This window comes from Grampus griseus, assembly GCF_964374135.1.
Source record: "Grampus griseus genome assembly, chromosome: 2".
Lineage (NCBI taxonomy): Eukaryota > Metazoa > Chordata > Mammalia > Artiodactyla > Delphinidae > Grampus > Grampus griseus.
The window spans coordinates 146,543,424-146,563,527 of record NC_139018.1 but is presented as its reverse complement, the minus strand read 5'-3'; the positions used below and the strand labels follow the sequence as shown (position 1 = coordinate 146,563,527).

Here is a 20,104-nt window from a genome sequence, read left to right as displayed (position 1 = left end):
TCTGCAAAATTTTTAAAGTAACTTGTAGTTTTATTAATTCTCCAGTACTCTTGCAACATTTTATATTACTAACAAAATTCCAATCACAGGAACCAGACACAAAATTTCTGCAGTTTACTTCAAACAGTCATATATGAAGACCAGACTCCATAGACATTACACTGCAAAGCTCAGAGACGACTGAAAATTTAGGTAATCTTATTTAGCTAAAGAATAAAAACATTTCCCACTTTCTGCAATTATAGTTGAAAAGCTCTTTACGGCAGATGACACTCAGGCTGGAGATACATGTGGCACAGTTTGAGGTAAGCAATATAAAACTCAAGTCTACGAATTGAACAGATTTTCAGTCGCTGCACAGGTTGTTCTTCTAGTTTAAGTAAGTTTAAATTTTTTCACGGAAAAAAAAATAGACTTCAGGCAAATAAAAACAAATTCCAGATAAACACAGTTCAGTGTTTTTTATTTTACCTTCATCAAGGCAAGCAAAGTACAGATGCTGTACATTAAAAACATACACATACACCATTCACAGCACATGGACTCCTACAGGGAAGAGGCTGTTTTCTAAGCACGGCTCCCCTCTGAAGCGCGCAACTGCAGCTAAATGTACAAAGAGCCATCTGCTGGTCCCACGTAGCCGACTCCAATGAGCAGGACGTCGAGCAGCGTCCATATTCCCAGGCCCCCAAAGCTGAAGAGCTTGCCGAGGCCTTCCCGCCACTGGCCCAGGTAGAAGCGGTCCGCTCCAAACCCACCAAGGGTGATGCTGCAACAGCAAACAGGCCTGGAGTCCATCAACGGCCCCCCGACTGCGCCTGCATTACTGCGCCTCAGTAACCGCTAACTCACATGTGGGAAAGGGCCTCAAATCACCAGATCCCTTAATCAGGACACAGTGACTATCTCACAAACGTACAACACTAAACAATCATGGGCAACAAGACCGTTTAATTGTCAAAAGTAAACACTTTTTAGCTGTAATGAAATCTAATGGTTCTCTTTTCAAGAAAATCGAGCTTGTTGCTTTTTTAACCTTGAAATGGCACATCCAGGAGAGCAAAGTGCGGCTAGTCCTACAGACAGTGCAGGAACATGGTGGTCGAAGGTGGCATCGCCAGGCAGCCAACACCACATGGCCGCCCAGATCAAGTCGTGAACATTGTCAGTCACCCATCTTTAAAAATTTCATGTTCAGAATAAATGACTTTTAAGGTTCCTTCAAATTCTAAGATCTAACAATATTCGGACAACTTCTCATTGTATTTCTTTTAAAGCTTTTATTATGAAAAATTCCAAACATATAAAAGTAAAAAGAAGAGAACAGCACCCATGACCCAGTTCCAATAGTTATCAACATGTGTCCATCCCTGGTTCATCTACACCCTTCCAATCCCCCACCCTGAGTACCAAGAAGCAAACACCAGGCATTATCACATTCACCGTGAATATTCTCAAAGAAACCATGCTGAGCCCAGAGAAGGAAATTAATCTTATTTTTAAAAAATCAGCTATTAAATGTGCCACGGTAATTTAAGATGTCAACAATGTGGGGGAAGCTGGGTGAAGGGTGTGCAGGAAATCTCTAGCTTTGCAACTTTTTTTTAAATCTAAAATTATTCCAAAATAAAAAGTTTATTGAAAAGCAGAAAGTCAGCTGTTAGTCTGAATGTGAACCACTGCTGACAAAGACGCTGGGTGTCACCAAATCTGTCGTTGCATCTAATTTTCTATCGTGGACCCGTCTTTCACTTTCCAGCTGTGCTTTCCTGCCAGCAGGATCCTCCTCTTCCCCAGCCCAAACCCTGACGCAGTGGTTCCCGACAAGGGGCCACCTGGCCACCCCTGGAGGCATTTTTGATTCTCACAGCTTCAGTGGGGGTTGGGGAGACTGCTAACACGCAGTAAATGGAGTCCAGAGATGCTGCTGAACATCCTGCTCTGCAGAGGACGCCCCACAGCAGAGTTCCTGGCCCAAATGTCAACAATGACAAGGCTGAGAAGCCCTGCCCGCGTCTCACCACAGGCCACAGGCCACCTCAGACTCTTACCCTAAACCTCCAACAGCAGATGCCTACCTTCCTAATCACAGAATCATTTAACCAGCACCCCACCTGCCCTTCCCTCCGGTGGGAAGAACTGGTACAATTTTCTTTTCAAACTGTTGAAAAGTTTAACTAATACAAGCAAATTTTTATGTAAAAATTGTAAGTCTATAAGTATGTTTGAATGGTGGAATTATAAGTGATTTTCAACGTTTCTCTTTGTCATTTTCATTTTTTTCCAGTTTTCAGTACTGAGCATGTATTATTTTTTGTAATAAAGAAGAAAATTACTGAAAATTAAAGATATACATCATAAACCTACCGACTTTAATTAGTATATGGCATTTTACTAATTCAGGGTACACTCAGGATGGGAAGCACTGACTGGTTCTAATGATCTCTAGTAATGACTACAGTCACCTCTAGAATGTGCAGGTCATTTCGGGAGGAAAACCAGCAACGGGCCATTAAATTCCACGAGGGTACTGGTCTGACCACCTAAATAACCTCCCACAGTGCTGTCCCTATGGTCTACCGAACACACGGCGGGATCTGAGTGGATGGAGGAGGAGCTTGGAAGAGCCCACCAACCCCAACGAAATCCAAATGGCAACCGACTTACTAGAAACAGAGCTTACCTCAGAGCCAGAGCAGTAGACCACTTATAACCGCCAGTCCAGTTGCAGTACAGCATTTTCGGAAAAGTACGGTTACCTTAAAAAAGGGAAAACACTCCACATAAAAACACGGGTATAAAAATACACTCACACAGAGACTAAATTATAACTAGGGGCCTTGTGATTTACAATGTAAAAAGCCAACTTTCTTTACAAAAGTAAATGTTCACTACAATGAATGGTAAAAAGAAAGCCCTGACTGTCTATGAGCACAGACTCGACATTTAAATCAGTTTTGTAAGGATCACAGCTTGAAGAAGGTAAAACACCCCACCTGCTGTGAAAACGTGGGTAACGTGGGGCTGAGACAGACAAACCAACCAGGCACCGGGAAGGGAGCGGGCCCACAGACCGCCCGGGAGTCCTGGGACACTGGGCTGTCCCAGCCAGAAAAAGTGAGACTGAATCCACCTTACACCATGTACCAAACCAACCCCAGGGGACTAGAAACCTAAACGTGAAAGGCCACATTTACAACTTTTAAAAGAACGTACAGGAAATTATGAATCTGGAGTAGGGAAAGATTTCTTACAACAAAAAAGGGCTAACTCTGAAAGACTAAAAACTTCAACTAACTAAAAATTTAAAGTTCTGTTCAAAAGATACCAAAAGAAAGGGGTTGTGGGGGGAGTTAAAATCTGGGAGAGGATGTTAGGGACACCAAAAAATTACTACCCAAAATATAAAAGAATTCCTAGAAGTCTGTAAGAAAAAAAACCAAAACGTAGGGATAACAAGTATTGGAGAGGATGTGGATCATCACGAACAGTTGTGTAACCACTGGTGGGAATGTAAACGGATACAACCGTCCTGGAAAATAACACACGCAAGAGAGTGTATGCCAGACAAACATGTGCAACCAGGAGACACGGACATGTGCAACCAGGAGACATGGACAAAAGCTTTAACAGCAGCGCAATTTGTAAGGAAAAAAACTGTAAATAATCCAAATACAGTGGAGAAAGGATAAACTATGACACAATCTTACAAGTTATTATATAGAAATAAAAAATATTGTAATAAGAGAAGACAAATGGAAGAATCTTAGAGCCATGATGTTGAAAGATGGTCTCAGAAGACCATAAACAGTCTATATTATACAATTCTAAAACATGCACTACTGAATAATTTACCACACTATATTCTAGTACATTCATGTGATAGAACTACAAAAAATTTAAAGAAAAGGAAGTGAGATGATAAGAAAATCCAAAAGGGTGGTTACCTCTGAAGAAGAGGCAGGGTAACTGCGTGCAGGAAACACTCTGGTAGTTTCAATGGCATCACGCTGCTTTAGTTGTTAATTTGGGTGAAACTCAATTATACACTATGCTTTATACCTTACACATTTTTTGTTTTATCAAATATTACATTTTAAAATAGAACTGGCATAACTAAAAATAGTGCTAATAAATATTTCTGACGAAACAATTAAAATTTAATTCTTAAGTTTCTGGTTACAGTTCCATAAATAAGCGTAGAAAAAATATCTTGCTCACAGATTTCCTTAACGCCGACCTACCCAGGCAGTGGACGTGGTCCCGCACGGTGCAGTTGGCCGTGTAGCGCTGCCGCGGGCAGGACACCGCCATGCAGCTGGTGGAGCTGGAGCACTCGTAGTCGGTTTCCGGAAGCTGCCAGCAGAACCTGCAAGTCATGTTGAGGACAAAGCTCTTTTGGGATTTGAAGTCTTGATCCTGCGTAACAAAGGACACAGAACTATTCAATCATAATACAGTAGTTTGTTAATAGGTCAATAAAACTACAGTCATATGGCACCAAGTGTCTAAAATACTTTATGACCTAGGAGGAAGTGGCAGAAAAACAGGCATCAAACCAATATGTACACAATACAAATGTGTATGCTATGATCCTATGATCATGAATATACAACCAAAAATATATACCTAACAAAAAATATCTAGATAAATGCACATCAAAGTAACAAAGGTTATTTCAGAATGATAAGATTATTTCATCACTGTTACTTTGGCTAAATTTTTAATAATGCACATGTGTACTTTTATAACACAGAAAAAAGGAAAATGTACTTTATAAAGCCTCGGAGTCACAGAGAGTTCAAAGGGCAGATGAGTCCCTCTGCTCAAGGTCACGGAGCTGCAAGACAGTGCAGAACGCAGGAGTCCTGTTCCTGGAGGAACAGCCTGGCCACCGGGTCTCAACTCTTCCCTAGGAGCCATCCTGCGAGTGGCCCAGAGCCCCAGGGCTGTCACTGCTGTGACACACCCACGAGCACCCAGCAGGACCGACCCATAGGCAGCCCCAGAAAACCACTCCCAACTTAGAAAGAACTGCATAGAGAGGCTGATGAGCAAGTGTTCACTGTGGGCCCTGAACTTTGAGACCAGAGATTTTTTTCATTTCAATTTTAAATGTCCTTATTTTGTTTTCTGCCTATAAGAGCAGTCCATCTTCTTATATGTTGCACATTTGGAAATTACAGAAAAAACCTGTAACCTCTCCAGAGACAAGCACTTTTAACCTTCTTTCATTTTTCCTTCCTATAGTACAGATTTACATACGTGGAATTACACTGAAAACATTTTGTATCCACTTGACATTATATTGTCATAAATATTTTTCAAAATCATATTTAAATGGTAACACAATCACCTCTGGAAGTATTATATTGATTAACTTTTTTGATTAATGCAAAACTCCTATTATGGACAGTATTTGAAACTGAGTAAGGCACTGCATGATTTAAGCAATATTGTTTTAAATGTCTGCATATTTCTAGTGATGCATCCATAACACGTTTCTTATCAATTGTTTTTTAAAACTAGGTAATAAGTTTACGTGGTACAAACTCCTGGAGACAACAGGAGAGTGAGGAGAAGGCTGGTGCAGCCCAGCCCTCAGCAGCACTGCCCTCCCCAGCACCAAGCACTGCTCACCCACTCTGGCCTTCCAGGGAGTCTGTTCTATGCATGGGCACGTTTACATCACATACGTTTCTTTTTTTTTTTTTTAATTTAATGTTCCCACTGATATTTACTTTTCACTTAATTCTATAGATATCAATAAATATCCCTAGAGCTGCCTAGTTCTTCTCAATGGCTGCAATGTATTTATTTCACTACACAGTGGACCATAAATTAAACTGTTCTCTTTTGTACATTCGGCTTGTTTCCAATCTTGCCTGTGTGAACAAAGCAGCTAAGAATATCCTTAGGCATATTTATTTGCATACACATGCAATATGTAATATCTGTAAGATAAATTCCTAAATATGAAATTGCTGGGTCAAAGCTTATGTGCATCTATAAGTTTCAAAGATAAGACAAAGTGCTCACAAGAGGCTGACTAACCTACCCGCCTGCTAACAAGATACAGGAGTGTTTGTCCCTTATACCCTTAAGAACTCAGAGTGTTAAACTTTTTGATTGTTTTGCCAATCTGATAGTTTAAAAAATGCATTGGGCTTCCCTGGTGGCGCAGTGGTTGGGGGTCCGCCTGCTGATGCAGGGGACGCGGGTTCGTGCCCCGGTCCAGGAGGATCCCACATGCCGCAGAGCGGCTGGGCCCATGGGCCATGGCCGCTGGGCCTGCGCGTCCGGAGCCTGTCCTCCGCAGCGGGGGAGGCAGCAGCGGTGAGAGGCCCGCGTACCGCAAAACAAAACAAAACAAAACGCATTGATTTGTACTTAATCATGAGAAAAATTAAACTTTTTTCATGCATTGAAAGTTCAATTGTATTTCCTTTCCTATGAACCCTCTGTTCATGTCCTAAAACCATTTCTCTATAGGACTGTCATCTTTTTCTTATTGGCTTTTTGGAAGTCTTTATATATTATGGATATTAGTGTATTATTTGTCACGTGTGTTAGAAATACTTTTTCCTCGTTTGTCATTTATCGTTGGCCTTTATGCTTTTTTTTAGGTCATGCAGAAATCTCTAATTTTTAGTAGTCAAATCTATCAATTCCTTCTTTTATGGCTTCTAAATTTTATTTCATACTTAGAAAAATATTCCCAACTTTGAGATTATAACAAAACTATCTCATGCTTTCTCTGGTACTTTGTGGTTTCACTTTTTCACATTAAATCTTTGATCTGGAATTTACTTTGGATAAAACAGGATTCCACTTTTTTCCATATAGCTACACAGGCACCCCAGCATTTACTGAATCCATTTTCACACCACAAAAAAGTATAGAATCCCAAAAAAGCTCATCTGTAGTAAAAAGATTTGTTACCTTTCCCTTTGTGAAACAGCTGTCATTAGTAAGGATACAGAACCTATCTGAAGGAATTAAACTTGCTTCAAATACACTAGCAGACTGAGCTCTTCTCCAAGGAACAGAAAGCAGCGTTTCTATCAAGCACATTTCCAGCTGAGGTAACTGGCTTGATAGTTCCCATCATAGCTGGAGCAGGAGTTAGCTGATATAAAAGGGGTTGGAGGATTTTTGCATTAATTTCTATTTATATACTTAACAGGACCATTATAAAACAATTTCTTTGACTAGTGTAATCCAGGTAAGGTTCCCTTGCTCTGAGTCCCTATGCAGTATGCATTAGAAGGACAAGAAGAGTTTCTTTCTTTCCATTAATATGAAGTTCAAAATAAGGTGCAGGAGGGAGGGAGAGAGCTGAGTGCAGCACAGCGAAAGGATGAGCATTTGCACGTGCACCTGCGTATGCAGATGGTCACAGCTTATTTCTTCCTGAAATGCTAACTTATTTAGCGAGACAGGATCCTACAGGTGGTCATTAAACAAACAAGGGAAGAATGCATGGCCTGCCCCAGATCACCTGGCCGCAGCAGTCCTGGGGCCCGTGGCTCCTGACAGCCAATTATTTGACTGCTCTTCATTTTTAAGAAGAAACAGACCACCAGACACTCCTGAGGCTGCCTTCAAATGCCACACTTGCGGGCTGGGCATCTGCTACTTTACAGGATTCGCGATGACTGGCTAGTCAGGAAGCAGGTGAGGTGAAAGCACCTCGGGAGGAGAAGGGAAGGAACCCATCCAGGGCACATCTCAGCCAAGGGGTGAGGATGCACCAGGGACCAGCACCCAGGAATTCAGAAACTTCCCTAAGCTTTGTAATTTCTCCTATTCTCTGCTATTTTCTGCTAAATGAAACTACTTGTTTTTGGAACACCTAAAGAAGGAAGAAATTGAGAACTATGTTTCATTCAGGAGCCAGCTGTGAGAGATGAATGTCAGACACTGAGGCAAACAAAGGAGGCTAATTCTGGAAAAGCTCTCCTCAGCCATCAGTTTTCTCATTTTTCACAAGGTACCTACTCTCTGCCAGACCAATGAAGTACGCAATTTCAAAAGCCTTCAAACAGGTTTCGCCATTAGGTAAGTAGGGAGAAAATTCTATGTAAGATACAGCAACAGAGACTAACTGATAATCCAAGGGCAGTCATGAAGATTACCCAGCCACTAGTTCAATTTTCCAGCACACTTTAAAGGGTAACTCTGATATAAGAAAATGACAAATACTGACAGTTACAAACACTATGTCCAGACACTGAGAACACATAAAATCTCATTTCCCCTTTGGAGTGAAGCCTCCCTCATGCCCTCACCTGATACTAGACCTCAGGAGAAATAGAGAAAGAGCCTGGGGGGTGGAAGGAACTTTCTAATCTAGCCCTCTGCAGACCAAGTTCCAAAGAACCGACGGGGAAAGGTATCTTGTTCAAGTAAGTTAGAATCGCTGGGTCAAAGGGAATCTGCAAAAGAGAATATGGTGGGCTTCCCTTGGTGGCGCAGTGGTTAAGAATCCGCCTGCCAATGCAGGGGACAGGGATTCAAGCCCTGGTATGGGAAGATCCCACATGCCGTGGAGCAACTAAACCCGTGCGCCACAACTACTGAGCCTGCACTCTAGAGCCCACGAGCCACAACTACTGAAGCCCATGTACCACAACTACCAAAGCCTGAGCACCTAGAGCCCATGCTCCGCAACAAGAGAAGCCACCGCAAGGAGAAGCCTGCACACCGCAACGAAGAGTAGCCTCCGATCACAACTAGAGAAAGTCTGTGCGCAGCAACGAAGACCCAACGCAGCCAAAGATAAATAAATTAATAAATTAATTAAAAGAAAAATCTTACTTCCTACTGCTTCCCTTAAAAAAAAGAAAAAAGACAGAGATAGAGAATATGGTATGGAATCTATGTTTTCCTCCTCAACCATCTCCCACAAAGAGGGCACCATGGAAACACTTTAGGAAAGCTGTTCTGGGCCCATCTCCTGATTTAACAAGAGACAGATGACTAAATCACAGAGCTAGTCATGGCAGGTCCAAGAGTAAAACACTGCCTCATTATTCATTTCTACTCTCTATCTCACCCACATGCTGGGACTACAATGAAGTTTGCAGTAACTTCCCTGGTCCAACGGTTCAAAAATGCAGATACACGAGTCTCCCTGCCCTTGTCACATTCAACAGGTGTGGGGCTGCCGCCAGGAGTCTGTGGCTCTGAAGCAGGTATCCCGAGAGCATGCTAAGGAACACCAACTGTGGAAGCCTTTGTAGGCTCCTTCCTGGCTGTCAACATATCAGAGATGGGCTGCAGGAGTGACCACTGTAACAGGGTCATTTCTAACGGGCAACAGTTGGTGCGTTTGAGCTTTTACTTCCTACTTTTTGTAAGAAGTCTGACAATTGCTTCAATTTATCCTCATGTCAAAAAATTGCTATATGAACCCTTGCAACCAAACCTTACTTGGAGATGGAAGTTTCCATCTTCTGATAAAGTTAACTTTATTCCTCAAATCTTACTTTTAAAATGCAGAGCACTTTCTGAATTTCCTCCATAGTCAAGTCTAAACTCTACTTATAACTCGAGCTTTACGATCAGTTTATTAAGAATAAGTAAGCTGCAGTACTTACAACACAGGTAACAGAAGGTTTGACTGTGCAGTCAAAAGTGACAGGCTTCCCATAGACACAGGAGAAATTGGTCTTGCACTCTATACAGTCTGCGGGAAGTTTGCTACACAAACCATTGCTCGGACACTTCATCATATAAGGTGGGATATCGGTGCTTTCTGTGAGAGGTGAGAGAGAAGCTTATTCTCTTGGAATACTGATTACAATAACAGAGGAAAGCAATTTTCTAAGCTTAAGGAACACAATCATGAACATAACATATATACAGTGCTAGGAATAAATTAGGACCTCAAAAAGTCTATCATGTTACAAGATGAAAAAAACGAAGGCTTACAGATGATAAAGTTCGTTCAAGATCACAGAGGGAGGGCAAAACTGGAACCAGAGCCCAAACCTCTCAGTTTCCAATCCAATGTTCTTTTCACTTGAATTCACGAATTTGTAAGTGAAGCCCCTAACCCTCTAAGTGAATCAATCGGTACAACAAGGTACCAACCCTAGAAAAACGTCCTGTCATTATTCCACTTTGGTACTTCAACAAGCCACCATCTGCAAGTAACATTTACAATTTTACAGTACCAAAGTTCAAAATAGTTCTTTATATTAGTAACTTATTCAGTGGGTTGCAGTAAGTTTCTCCAGCCAGCCTAGCTGGGAGTATAATATATTACTATCACTTAAGAGAGGATCAAAATTGCAACCAGTATTCTCAGGAAGAGAAGCTTTCAAAAACGTCCAAGAGAGTAAAAAATTCTTGTGCTTTCTCTATAAAATAATCTGTTTTAAACTCAAGTATGCTGCTGTCTTCTAGTAGTCTTTTATAGAATCGGTAAAATACGTCTGCCAGTTTCAATTTACTGAAGTAATGGAACTCTAAAGGGATGAAACTACAGAGACCAAAGTTCCATTTAGCAAAACACACTAATACTCATTTAAATCTGGTCCTAAAGTCACTATTAAGTGGGCAATTCCACAAAATACCTACAAAAGGGTATACTTACAAAAGGGTATAATTCCTATTATACCCTTTTGTAATAGGAACAAAAGAAAAGAAAATTTTCTTTTCTTTTGTTCCTATTACTACCGTGGCTGGAGGATGGGCACTTAGAATCATAAAGCCAAGAATTTACAGGGCCAGGACAACCCCATGACCTTAAAAAGATGAGAAAACGGAAACCCAAAAAGGTGAATATTTTGCTCCAGCTCCCAGCAGCACCACCAGAGATAGATGCCAGGTCTGTACCAGTCCTTCTGCAATCCCTCCATTTCACACAGCCCTGGGGGAGCCTTTAATAATATCCAACATCAGGAACAGGGTTCCAAAAGCACAAGAAATTTTCTGAAGAGAAAGAAGCGTTGGTTGAAGGTTATCTTGATGGATGAAGCGGAAAAAAGAAAAAACTTGAAATAAAGAAATGGAAATGAGGAGCCTGGGACTGGAAAAAGATGAGACAGGAATGTCAAAAGGTATTGAAATACCAAGACTGTCTACAGAAAAGGTATGCATCTGCCTTCAGTTCACATATCTAAAATGCAATCAATAAAATGTTCAAAACATGGAAACTGATGTCATATTCTACAAGAAATTTTATCCAAAAAGAAACGAAAGAGACCACTAGATACCAATATACACGTTTACTAGAAGAGAAAACGTCTAGTACCTGCTGCCCTGGGCACTACTGTGAACGTACGTGTGGGGCCCGGATCCTTGTCGGACTGAGCCAGCGGCTGCGAAGGCTCTACACTGAAGGATCCTATGATTAGAGAAACGAAGACCTCAGGCTATGTGTGTATCGCGCCAGGCCCACAGCTGCTCGGGCAAACATCTCGGCCTGACCGCCGGGAAACTGAACATGAAACCCAATGGGGTCGACACCAATTTAGGTCTGCGGGCAACTGGAGACGACGCGCGGTGCCGAGACCCAGCTCCGCGTCCGAGGCCGAGCCCCCAGGCCCACAGTTCGAGGCTCGCGGCTCCGGCTCCCTGAGCCGAGGGGCGGCGGCAGGACGAGCCGGACTCGGCTGTAGCAACCCGCGCCCTCCGCCCGCACTCAGCCTCCGCCCAAGGGCCCAGGCCGACGGTCCCCGCGGTCCTGGGTTCCCCAGCCCTCAGCCCGGCCCGGCGCAGACCCCTGCCCCCAACTCACCGCCGCCCGAGAGGATGTAGAACTGCGAAAGGAATAGCAGCACTCGACACAGGCGACGTAGGTTCCACAACAGGACCCCAGCACGCGCCATCTTGCCAGAGGAAACACTTCCGGGCCGCGGGGCACGCCGGGCCGAGAGGAGTTGGGGGGGCCAGGGGTCCACGGCGCAGGCGCGGCCCCTCCTCCCGAGTTCCCCGCGCCCCGCCTCCTAGGGCTGCCAGCGTCTGTGACAAGGCGTTCACCTCTCCCCCGGCGGATGGAGACACGGAAAGGTCACCTGGACCCTGAAAGTCACACCTGAGGGATCGAGAGCAGAGGCGGGGAAATGTGGGAAGTTGGCCGCTGTATACCTGTGGCCGGATCTGTACGTTTAGAGACAAAAACTGCTGCTGTGCTCTTGGTACCGTGCGGAGGTTTGACGACGTTACGTTTTTGTCAGACTAAAAAGCCTCTTGTTTACAGATGAGGAAACTGGCCCAGACTGCTCGGTAAGGACCCCAGGTGTGCCAGGTGGCCCCCAAGGACCCACTCCCCGCGACCCCAGGGCCCGGGCAGCGTCCCGCGAGCATCTCTCCAGGCCCGCCCTGCTCGGATGTCTAACCAGTCCTCAGAGACGCTCCTCGAAGGCGGGGAGAAGCCGGACTGAAGTGCGGCCGCGGGTGTCAGGCCCCCAGACCCCCCCTGGAGGAGGCCCGCCCCGGGAAGGAGCTGCTCCCAGGCCGCGGCTCCCTGCGGCCGGCACAGCGATCCGCACCTGTTCCCACCGCAGCAACATTCGTGCTGGGCTGATCACGGGCTTCCCTCTCCCCGCCCACCCAACACAAGGTTGTCTGGGGTGGGGATGGGGAGTCTTCTGACGCCCCCTGCCTCACTAGCACGTTTGGTGAATTCAAGGAATGTATCGAATAGTGCTTGGCCTCAATTAAAGTTAGCTTAAACAGGTACATCACACAATCTGCACCTTCCATCACACAGGCCTGACCCTTGAACAACTTTGGGGTGAGGGGCGCAGTGTAACTTAGAGCGGGTCCTCCTCATTCGGTTCTTCCCTATCGGTGACTCCACCTCCTTAGATTCCACCAACTGCGGGTAGGACTGTGTATACTCTAGTATTTGCTATTGAAAAAAACCCACGGGTAAGTGGACCCGTGCAGTTCAATCCTGTTGTTCACGGTCAGCCCTGCTGGTTTGTCTTCCAACTCTTCAGGAAGCTAAATGATAAGCGTGTACAGAAGAGAGAAAAGGTCTTAAATTTATTTTGAATTCCACAGCACATAACCAAATAAACACAAAAAATACTGCTTGATTGGTAGCTAAATTCACTACTGACATAAAGCCATTTTAATTGTTTTGAGCAGTAAGGTATTCCTCTCAGTTAAAATCAGAAATCCACTTGAGTCTGTAAATCAGTGGAATGTCATCCCATCAGAAGAGTAATTTAACTCTAGGGGAGCAAATTATTATGGTATAAACCTATAGGTGAAACCCTGGAAGCACTACATAACACATTTTATTTGAGAGTTTATTTTTTCTAAAGATAAATAAGGTTCAATTGTCATTTAGAAGCATTAAAATGGCAACTCTTATCCTATAGTGGAAACTACAGAAGATTGCACAACACTGAATTTCTTTGAGTTCAGAATCCTTTGTTAGTAATCCAATATTTAGTACTAGCTTCTTCTTTTGTGATTGTTGGTTAGTTAAAACAAATTGATTCCGATTTTGAAAATAAAGTTTCAGGACCTCCCTAGTGGTCCAGAGGTTAAGACTCCACTTTTCCACTTCAGGGGGCATGGGTTCGATCCCTGATAAGGGAAGTTCCACATGCTGTGGGGTGTAGCCAAAAATAAGAAAAATAAAGTTTCAGTGCGAACTTTAGTAAAACTTCAGTTAAAAAATACCTGAGGCATAATGTTATTAGAAAATAAGATATCACCCCATATTCAAAAAGCTTTGCAGACTTTTGAAACTTATCTTTTGAAAATCAGAATTCTTAACAGTAACATCTCATAATGCTCATTTCCTAGTATTTCCCTCTTTTTTTTTTATTTCCCTCTTTGATGAACGACATTTTCCCATTGAAGTCTCTCAAGATACTTGGGAAATTTAAAATTTCCCACACTTGTCCTCTCATTGTCCGCAGACACATTAGTGAATCAGATTTTGTGCATATCAGCCACTCATTCCCCGTCTCACTTCTCACTGTGCCCATCAGTGGACCAGATAGTGGGTCCTAAGTTCTCAGAAGTATGAATGGTAATTAAGGAAAATGCATGTTCAGGGTTCAGAACAAGGTTACACAGATGTGAGCACAAAGAAAGGACTTCAGAATTCTTCCTCAGCATTCAGGGTACGTGATTTCTTGAGATTCTTCAATTTATCAATGGCAGAAGTTACTGAAATCTCTCCATGAATTTTGTTGTCTCTTGTTCGAACATTTACGGCATTATTTGTCTTTTCCTTTTCTCCAACCACTGTAGAAAACAAAGGGAAATATATTTACAATCAACAATTTACTAAATATTAAGTCAGCAGTCATATGGCATGTGTCTTATTAAGTTTTCTTCTTAGTACTAATCACCAAATATCAATCTAATGTCCATTTGGTCATCCTCTTAAGAGTAAATTTCTTGAGACAAGGAATGACTTCTAATCCCATCTCTCTATTGTCCATTTTCGAGAACACCTGTGGTGGTCATGGGGTACAGGTGGGAGGAGGGAGTTCCTAAAGACCCCCTGACTCCACCTGGCACACTTGATGAATCAAGAGGCGGGCACCAGACACGTGCCCAACCAGCCAACAGAATTTTCTGGAATATATGTAAAAGGTTTGTTCTCGCTAATGACCCATACTGTGAGATGATGCAGAATTCTGCCGCCATGTTTCTTGCTGTCTGGAACGAAGATACTGGCCAGCAAGTAAGGGGAATAAAGTAGATCAAGAGAAGCATAAAGAAGCAGATCAAAACAGGGAACAGAAATGGGGAGAAATGGTCCTGGTAAGGGTTGAGTTCCCCTTCCAGTTACTTTTCTAATGATTTGGCTACTTAATTCTACCTTCCATGGCACGAGATACTCTAACTCCCTTCCAATACATTCCATCGTGTCTAAGCTAATTTGAAATTTCTGTCACTACAAGAAGGCTGATTGAAGCATCACAGTACCTACTACAAACACTTTTGATGACAAATTGCTCATAGGACAGCCCTGTGCATATTTATTTTGCCTTCTACACAAACTTTCAACTTATAGGACATAACCATATCATGCCTGCAGGCATATAAATAAGTTTCCCTTGATTTTGAATCATTTTTACAGTCAAAATTTTAGATTCTGCATCTAATTACTCATGTTCCTCAAGGACGTTTTATTTTTTCACTTAATTCTTTTCTTTTGATCATCTTAAATTTGGAACATCTCCTAGTCATTAGTTTAATCCTAAAGATTTCTAATAAACCAGAAAAGCAAAGGAGATTATTTCAGGCCTATCACATGACTGAAACATATGGAGTATAATTCTACTAAGATCATTTTCCACTGTCGGTTTGAGTTATTAATTCTTCCTAGTAATACTACACCACAGGATCCATGTGAAACTTCATAACTCTTCTTTTCTGGCAAATAACAAAAAGTATCTAGCCAGGAACATCACAGACTCTTCTTTGTGTATAAGTATTCAACAGCTATTTGTCATAATCAAGCCGTTATACCATATTCTTTATTTTGTTTTTTGGGGTTTTTTGGAATTAAGGTGAAAAAACAAGCATTTGGGAAAAATATATACAAATTTAGATTACCCAAAATAAAATTATACTGATCCAGCTGTGCATTTCGTATTTTCTTATTTAGTGTACAACTATGATCTAAGTCAACATCAGCCATGAATCCTTCTTCAAAAAATTCAGTGGATACCTATAAGAGAATGAGACACTTTCATTAATACATTGTGTATGGTAATGCGGTGGCCAGCCTCCAAGATGACCCCCAGGGTCCCACCCCCCGGTATTCACACCCTTGTGTGTCCCCTCCACCTTGTACCAGGTTGGTCTCTGTGACCACAGTGGAGGGAGAGTGATGGCACCCCACTTCTGAGATGAGGTTAAAGTGCTGAGTCACTCCCCCTGCCTCGACCTCTGAGAAGCCTCACCAGGCACCCGAGCCAGAGTCCCCAGCCAAGTTGTCCCAAATTCTGACTCACAGAAACTGAGATAATAAATGCTTATTGTTCTAAGCTGCCAAGTTTTGGGGTAATTTGTTACGCAGCAACAGATAATATAAGTATTCTTCCTAATAGAGCCACAAGGAAAAGAATAACTATGAGATGTTTTAAAACACCAATTTCTCAAAAACATTAAGAAATAAAATAGCTCTGATACAGCTACATAGACACGACTCAGGTGTTACTGAAAACATTTATTTTGAAAACATAAGGTGGTAAATTAATGTATTAGTTATGCAATATTTTAAGGTGCGAATTCCAAGTCAATGACGTTCACAGACCACATGCCAAGATTATGTACTTTAAATGTCTCTAATTTTACCTGAAGTGCATATTTTTCACAAGTTGGCTCCACAGGGATGACCATTACCTGACGAGGAGACAGCCAGAAAGGCCTGAAAAATATAATACGTATTTTTAAAATGACCATTTATTACAAGATTAAAAAACAACCAAAGACTCTTTTTTTCTTTTTAAGTAAGACTTCACAAGAGAGCAGGTTCAGTAGAGGGGTGTGGAAATAAAGCAAACTGTATTAAAAGGCAATAGAGGAGACAAAAGGGGAAACTGGGCATTTTGGTTGGAAAGGGAGGGAAAACAGGTTGGCAGCTAGATGAAAGGGCTAAACATCACTGACCATACAACCCAGCAACCGCTCTCCTGGGTATTTATCCCAGAGAAATGGAAACATGTTCACACAAAAACCTGCACACTAACATTTATAGCAGCTTTACGTATAATAGCCCCAAACTGGAAATATCCAAAATGCCCTTCAGCGAGTGAATGCTCAAACTGTGCATCACACTACAGAACACCATCAGTAGTGCAAGGGAGCCAACGACTGGTACCTGAGATGCCTCAGATGCATCTCAAGGCAACTCCATCCAAGGAGTGAAAAAAGTCAGTCTCCAACGGCTGCACGCTGTGATTCCATTTATGTAACATTATGGAAATGACAAAATTATGAAGATGGAGACCAGATGAGTGGCTGCCGGAGGATGGTGACAGGGATGGGGTAGGAGGTGTGTGGCCATAAAATAAACGGCAGCATGAGGGATCCTTATAAGTAATGGAACTGTCCTGTACCTTGACTGGCGGGTACACGAATCTACAACGTGTGCACAAATGCAAGACCTGAATGAGGTTGGTGGATTGTCACTCCCCAGTTATGTTGTACACAGTTCTGCAAGATGTTATCATTGGGGAAAACTGGTAAAAGGTGTGCTGGACCTCTTTGTAAATGATTCTACAGTTACCTCAAAATGAAAATGTTCTAAAAGATGGAAAGGTGGGTATAAGCAATGTTTGATGTGGGAAATGTTTGCCTTTTTCTTCAGCATGTTTAGTTTGAAGGTGGAAGGAAATGCACGGGGACTATTACCAGATGGCACTTCGTGCATATGTTTTTACATACTTATTCTTAAATTACAAAAGCAAAATAATACATGTGACAAATGTAATTATATACATGATGAAATACAGATTATAAAATGAAAAGTAAATGTATCTTTTTGAGCTCTGTTCTCACCCCTGCTTCAGCCCTACCAACTCAAGAGAGCCACATTTTAAACATTTCTATTTTTATTTCTCAGGGAGATTTCCACCACAACTTGGTAGGTGTCCAAAGGCTTGCTGTGTAAACTGTGGAGGGTGGTACTGTGTCTCCACAGGGAGGTGTGCCCACACCATCTCCTGATCCCCTAGTTCTACTGCTCTCTTGCGAAACCCACCATCTCTCACTATGTTAACTATTTACAACAGAATCAACTGGAGAGAAATATAAACATGTTAATTCACACACACACATATTCATATCTACAGTTTTGGATTCTCTGTACCTGTAATAGATTGGACACCCCCATGACACCTCAGTATACTTCTCTAGGATTGCAAATAAAATCTAAGGGACAGACACAGACTTGGGCAATACCATCCCCATGGCCCATTCTGAGCGACCATCCACATACCAAATCTACTTGTCATCTGGTTTCCAACCTAATTATCTCTTAAGTCTCTGACCCTGTGGCCAAAGCAATAACCAGATCCCACGCATCAATGTAACCCACATCTGGCCACTTTTCCCTCTGGGCACAGACGGTGACCAGACGTACCACTCAAAAGCCTGCACTTAGGGCATTCACCTTCCCCCTCCATCCCTGGAGGGGGATGCCACTGCAGCGGTTCTCTTTGGCTTTGGGGCCATGTGTGAACCAGGCTTACATGTTTCCTCCTAAGTCTGTGGTCACGGGGCTGTGAGGTCAACAGCATAGCGGAAGGAAGGAGGGCAGTACAGCTAGAGATGGTGCCCTGAGAGTGTGGGCCATATATGTTCCAGCGGCTAGATCTTTGAGGGGTTTGTTTGACACAGGTGAAAAGATTACTCTTTACTTTTACTGAAATCCCAAAAAGGTAAATGATAGTGTTATGCCACGCTGCCTTTGTTTTCTTTGTTTTGTTTTCTGGTCTGGCCGATGCCACAAAAATTTTTATTTGCTGTTTGGATACTTGCTAATTATAAGGCAAGAGCCACCAATTTTTTCATATTAATTTCATCTTTTAGACATGATTTCTAAGAACAGTAGACATATAGCTTTCCTTTTCCATATCACTTACCATTTTCCTCCATAGTTTTCTGAGAGAATGGCTATCATTCTTTCCACTGACCCCAAAATGGCTCGATGAATGATCACAGGGTTCTTCTTATCATCCCCATCCTTACTAAAAAAATGAAAATTATACATTTAATTATTCTCTTAAGATTCATAAATAACTTTATCTTCTTACCTTATATTTAAAAGGTATTTTCCCAAACTAGGTAAAACAATAGATTACTCATAAATTATCTTTAAACATAAATGTGCCATTAATTAGAAATAAAGGTTTTTTTCTTTCAAATTATGGTATCTTTTATTTTTTTAAAGAGATTTTGCATTATGTTTCTTATTTTTTTAATAGTTTAGTATTTTTAAAATTTATTTATTTTTGGCTGCATTAGGTCTTTGTTGCTGCATGTGGGCTTTCTCTAGTTGCAGCGAGTGGGGGCTACTCTTCGTTGTGATGCACGGGCTTCTCATTGTGGTGGCTTCTCTTGTTGCAGAGCATGAGCTCTAAGCGCTCAGGCTTCAGTAGTTGTGGCGCACAGGCTTAGTTGCTCCGCGGCATGTAGGATCTTCCCGGACCAGGGCTTGAACCCGTGTCCCCTGCATTGGCAGGTGGATTCTTAACCACTGCGCCACCAGGGAAGCCCTATGGTATCTTTTATAAACCAAAGGGAAGTAAAATATATCATCTAGGAAAAAGCAACATGATATTAGATCACTATCTCTATTACAAATCTACTGATTATTCTAAACTACCAGTTTTATTCGAAACTACCAGTTTACTCATATTGAGAGGCAATTTTACAAATCATATTTTTTAAATTAACTTTATTTTGAATTATGGCTTACTTCACCACTAATTTATTGAACAATTATCAAAGACATTGCAAAAATAAAGAAAATGGGTTTCTGTAGTCTGTAATAGAATATGTTGGTATTCTATTAGTTTGGGTTAATGGTATGACCACGGTGGCTGGCAAAAAATTTACCAACCTTAGTTAGTTAGTTAGTAGTTATTAGAGAATATTGAAAACATATACAAAAGTAGAGAGAATGGTATAATGAACTCCCACATAACCCTTTCTCAGCATCAGCAAATGTCAACTCACAGCCAACCTGGTTTGGTCCAAATGCACCCATTCCTGACACCATCCACTGTAAACACACTGCCATATTGTAAACACTATGCCCCCATACTACAGATATATTTCAAAATGTTCCTGATACTTGTTCCAGAAGTCCACTGGTCAAATTCCGTTTACAGACCTGAAACCTTCATGACATTCTCCTTACATTTGAGAATTCTCTCCTCCCTTTCAAAAAAAGATGTAAAAAGCAAATTACAACTGTTAATTGTAATAAAGTCAGGCACTCCAAGATCTGTGCACACTTTTCCCAGAAAGATAAATTTCACATTACTGCAACAAATGTAATAATATGTGATGCATACAAAGTTCTTAGGACAAATTTTTATCTAAACGTTGTACCAGCTATTTACTACTAAAACACATATACACACAGGGCAAACAGACAAAT

The 20,104-nt window shown here is 42.0% G+C and overlaps 2 protein-coding genes across 3 annotated transcripts in view; both read right to left on the bottom strand.

Annotated features, from left to right (window-relative positions):
- Positions 1-447: 447 nt before the first annotated feature.
- Positions 448-11,853, bottom strand: TM2D3 (TM2 domain containing 3). Of its 2 annotated transcripts, XM_082649324.1 has the most exons (6): positions 11,750-11,849; positions 11,264-11,356; positions 9,603-9,760; positions 4,245-4,419; positions 2,684-2,759; positions 448-769 (listed from the first exon to the last, which is right to left on the bottom strand). In XM_082649324.1, the coding sequence occupies exons 1-6, from the start codon at positions 11,838-11,840 to the stop codon at positions 604-606; spliced, it is 759 nt and encodes a 252-aa protein (XP_082505450.1). In that variant the 5' UTR covers positions 11,841-11,849; the 3' UTR covers positions 448-603. The 2 variants fall into 2 exon arrangements, with proteins under 2 accessions (XP_082505450.1, XP_082505451.1); XM_082649325.1 differs by lacking the exon at positions 11,264-11,356 and having other exon boundaries at positions 11,750-11,853.
- A 1,170-nt stretch (positions 11,854-13,023) lies between these two features.
- The window catches only part of TARS3 (threonyl-tRNA synthetase 3), a 52,530-nt gene continuing 45,449 nt past the window's right edge, over positions 13,024-20,104 (bottom strand). Inside the window, exons 16-19 of the mRNA XM_082647765.1 lie at positions 18,582-18,686; positions 16,291-16,363; positions 15,547-15,661; positions 13,024-14,223 (exon numbers count right to left, since the gene is read on the bottom strand). Coding sequence (XP_082503891.1) covers positions 14,075-14,223; positions 15,547-15,661; positions 16,291-16,363; positions 18,582-18,686 — 442 coding nt within the window. The 3' untranslated portion in view covers positions 13,024-14,074. The remainder of the gene's footprint in view (positions 14,224-15,546; positions 15,662-16,290; positions 16,364-18,581; positions 18,687-20,104) is intronic.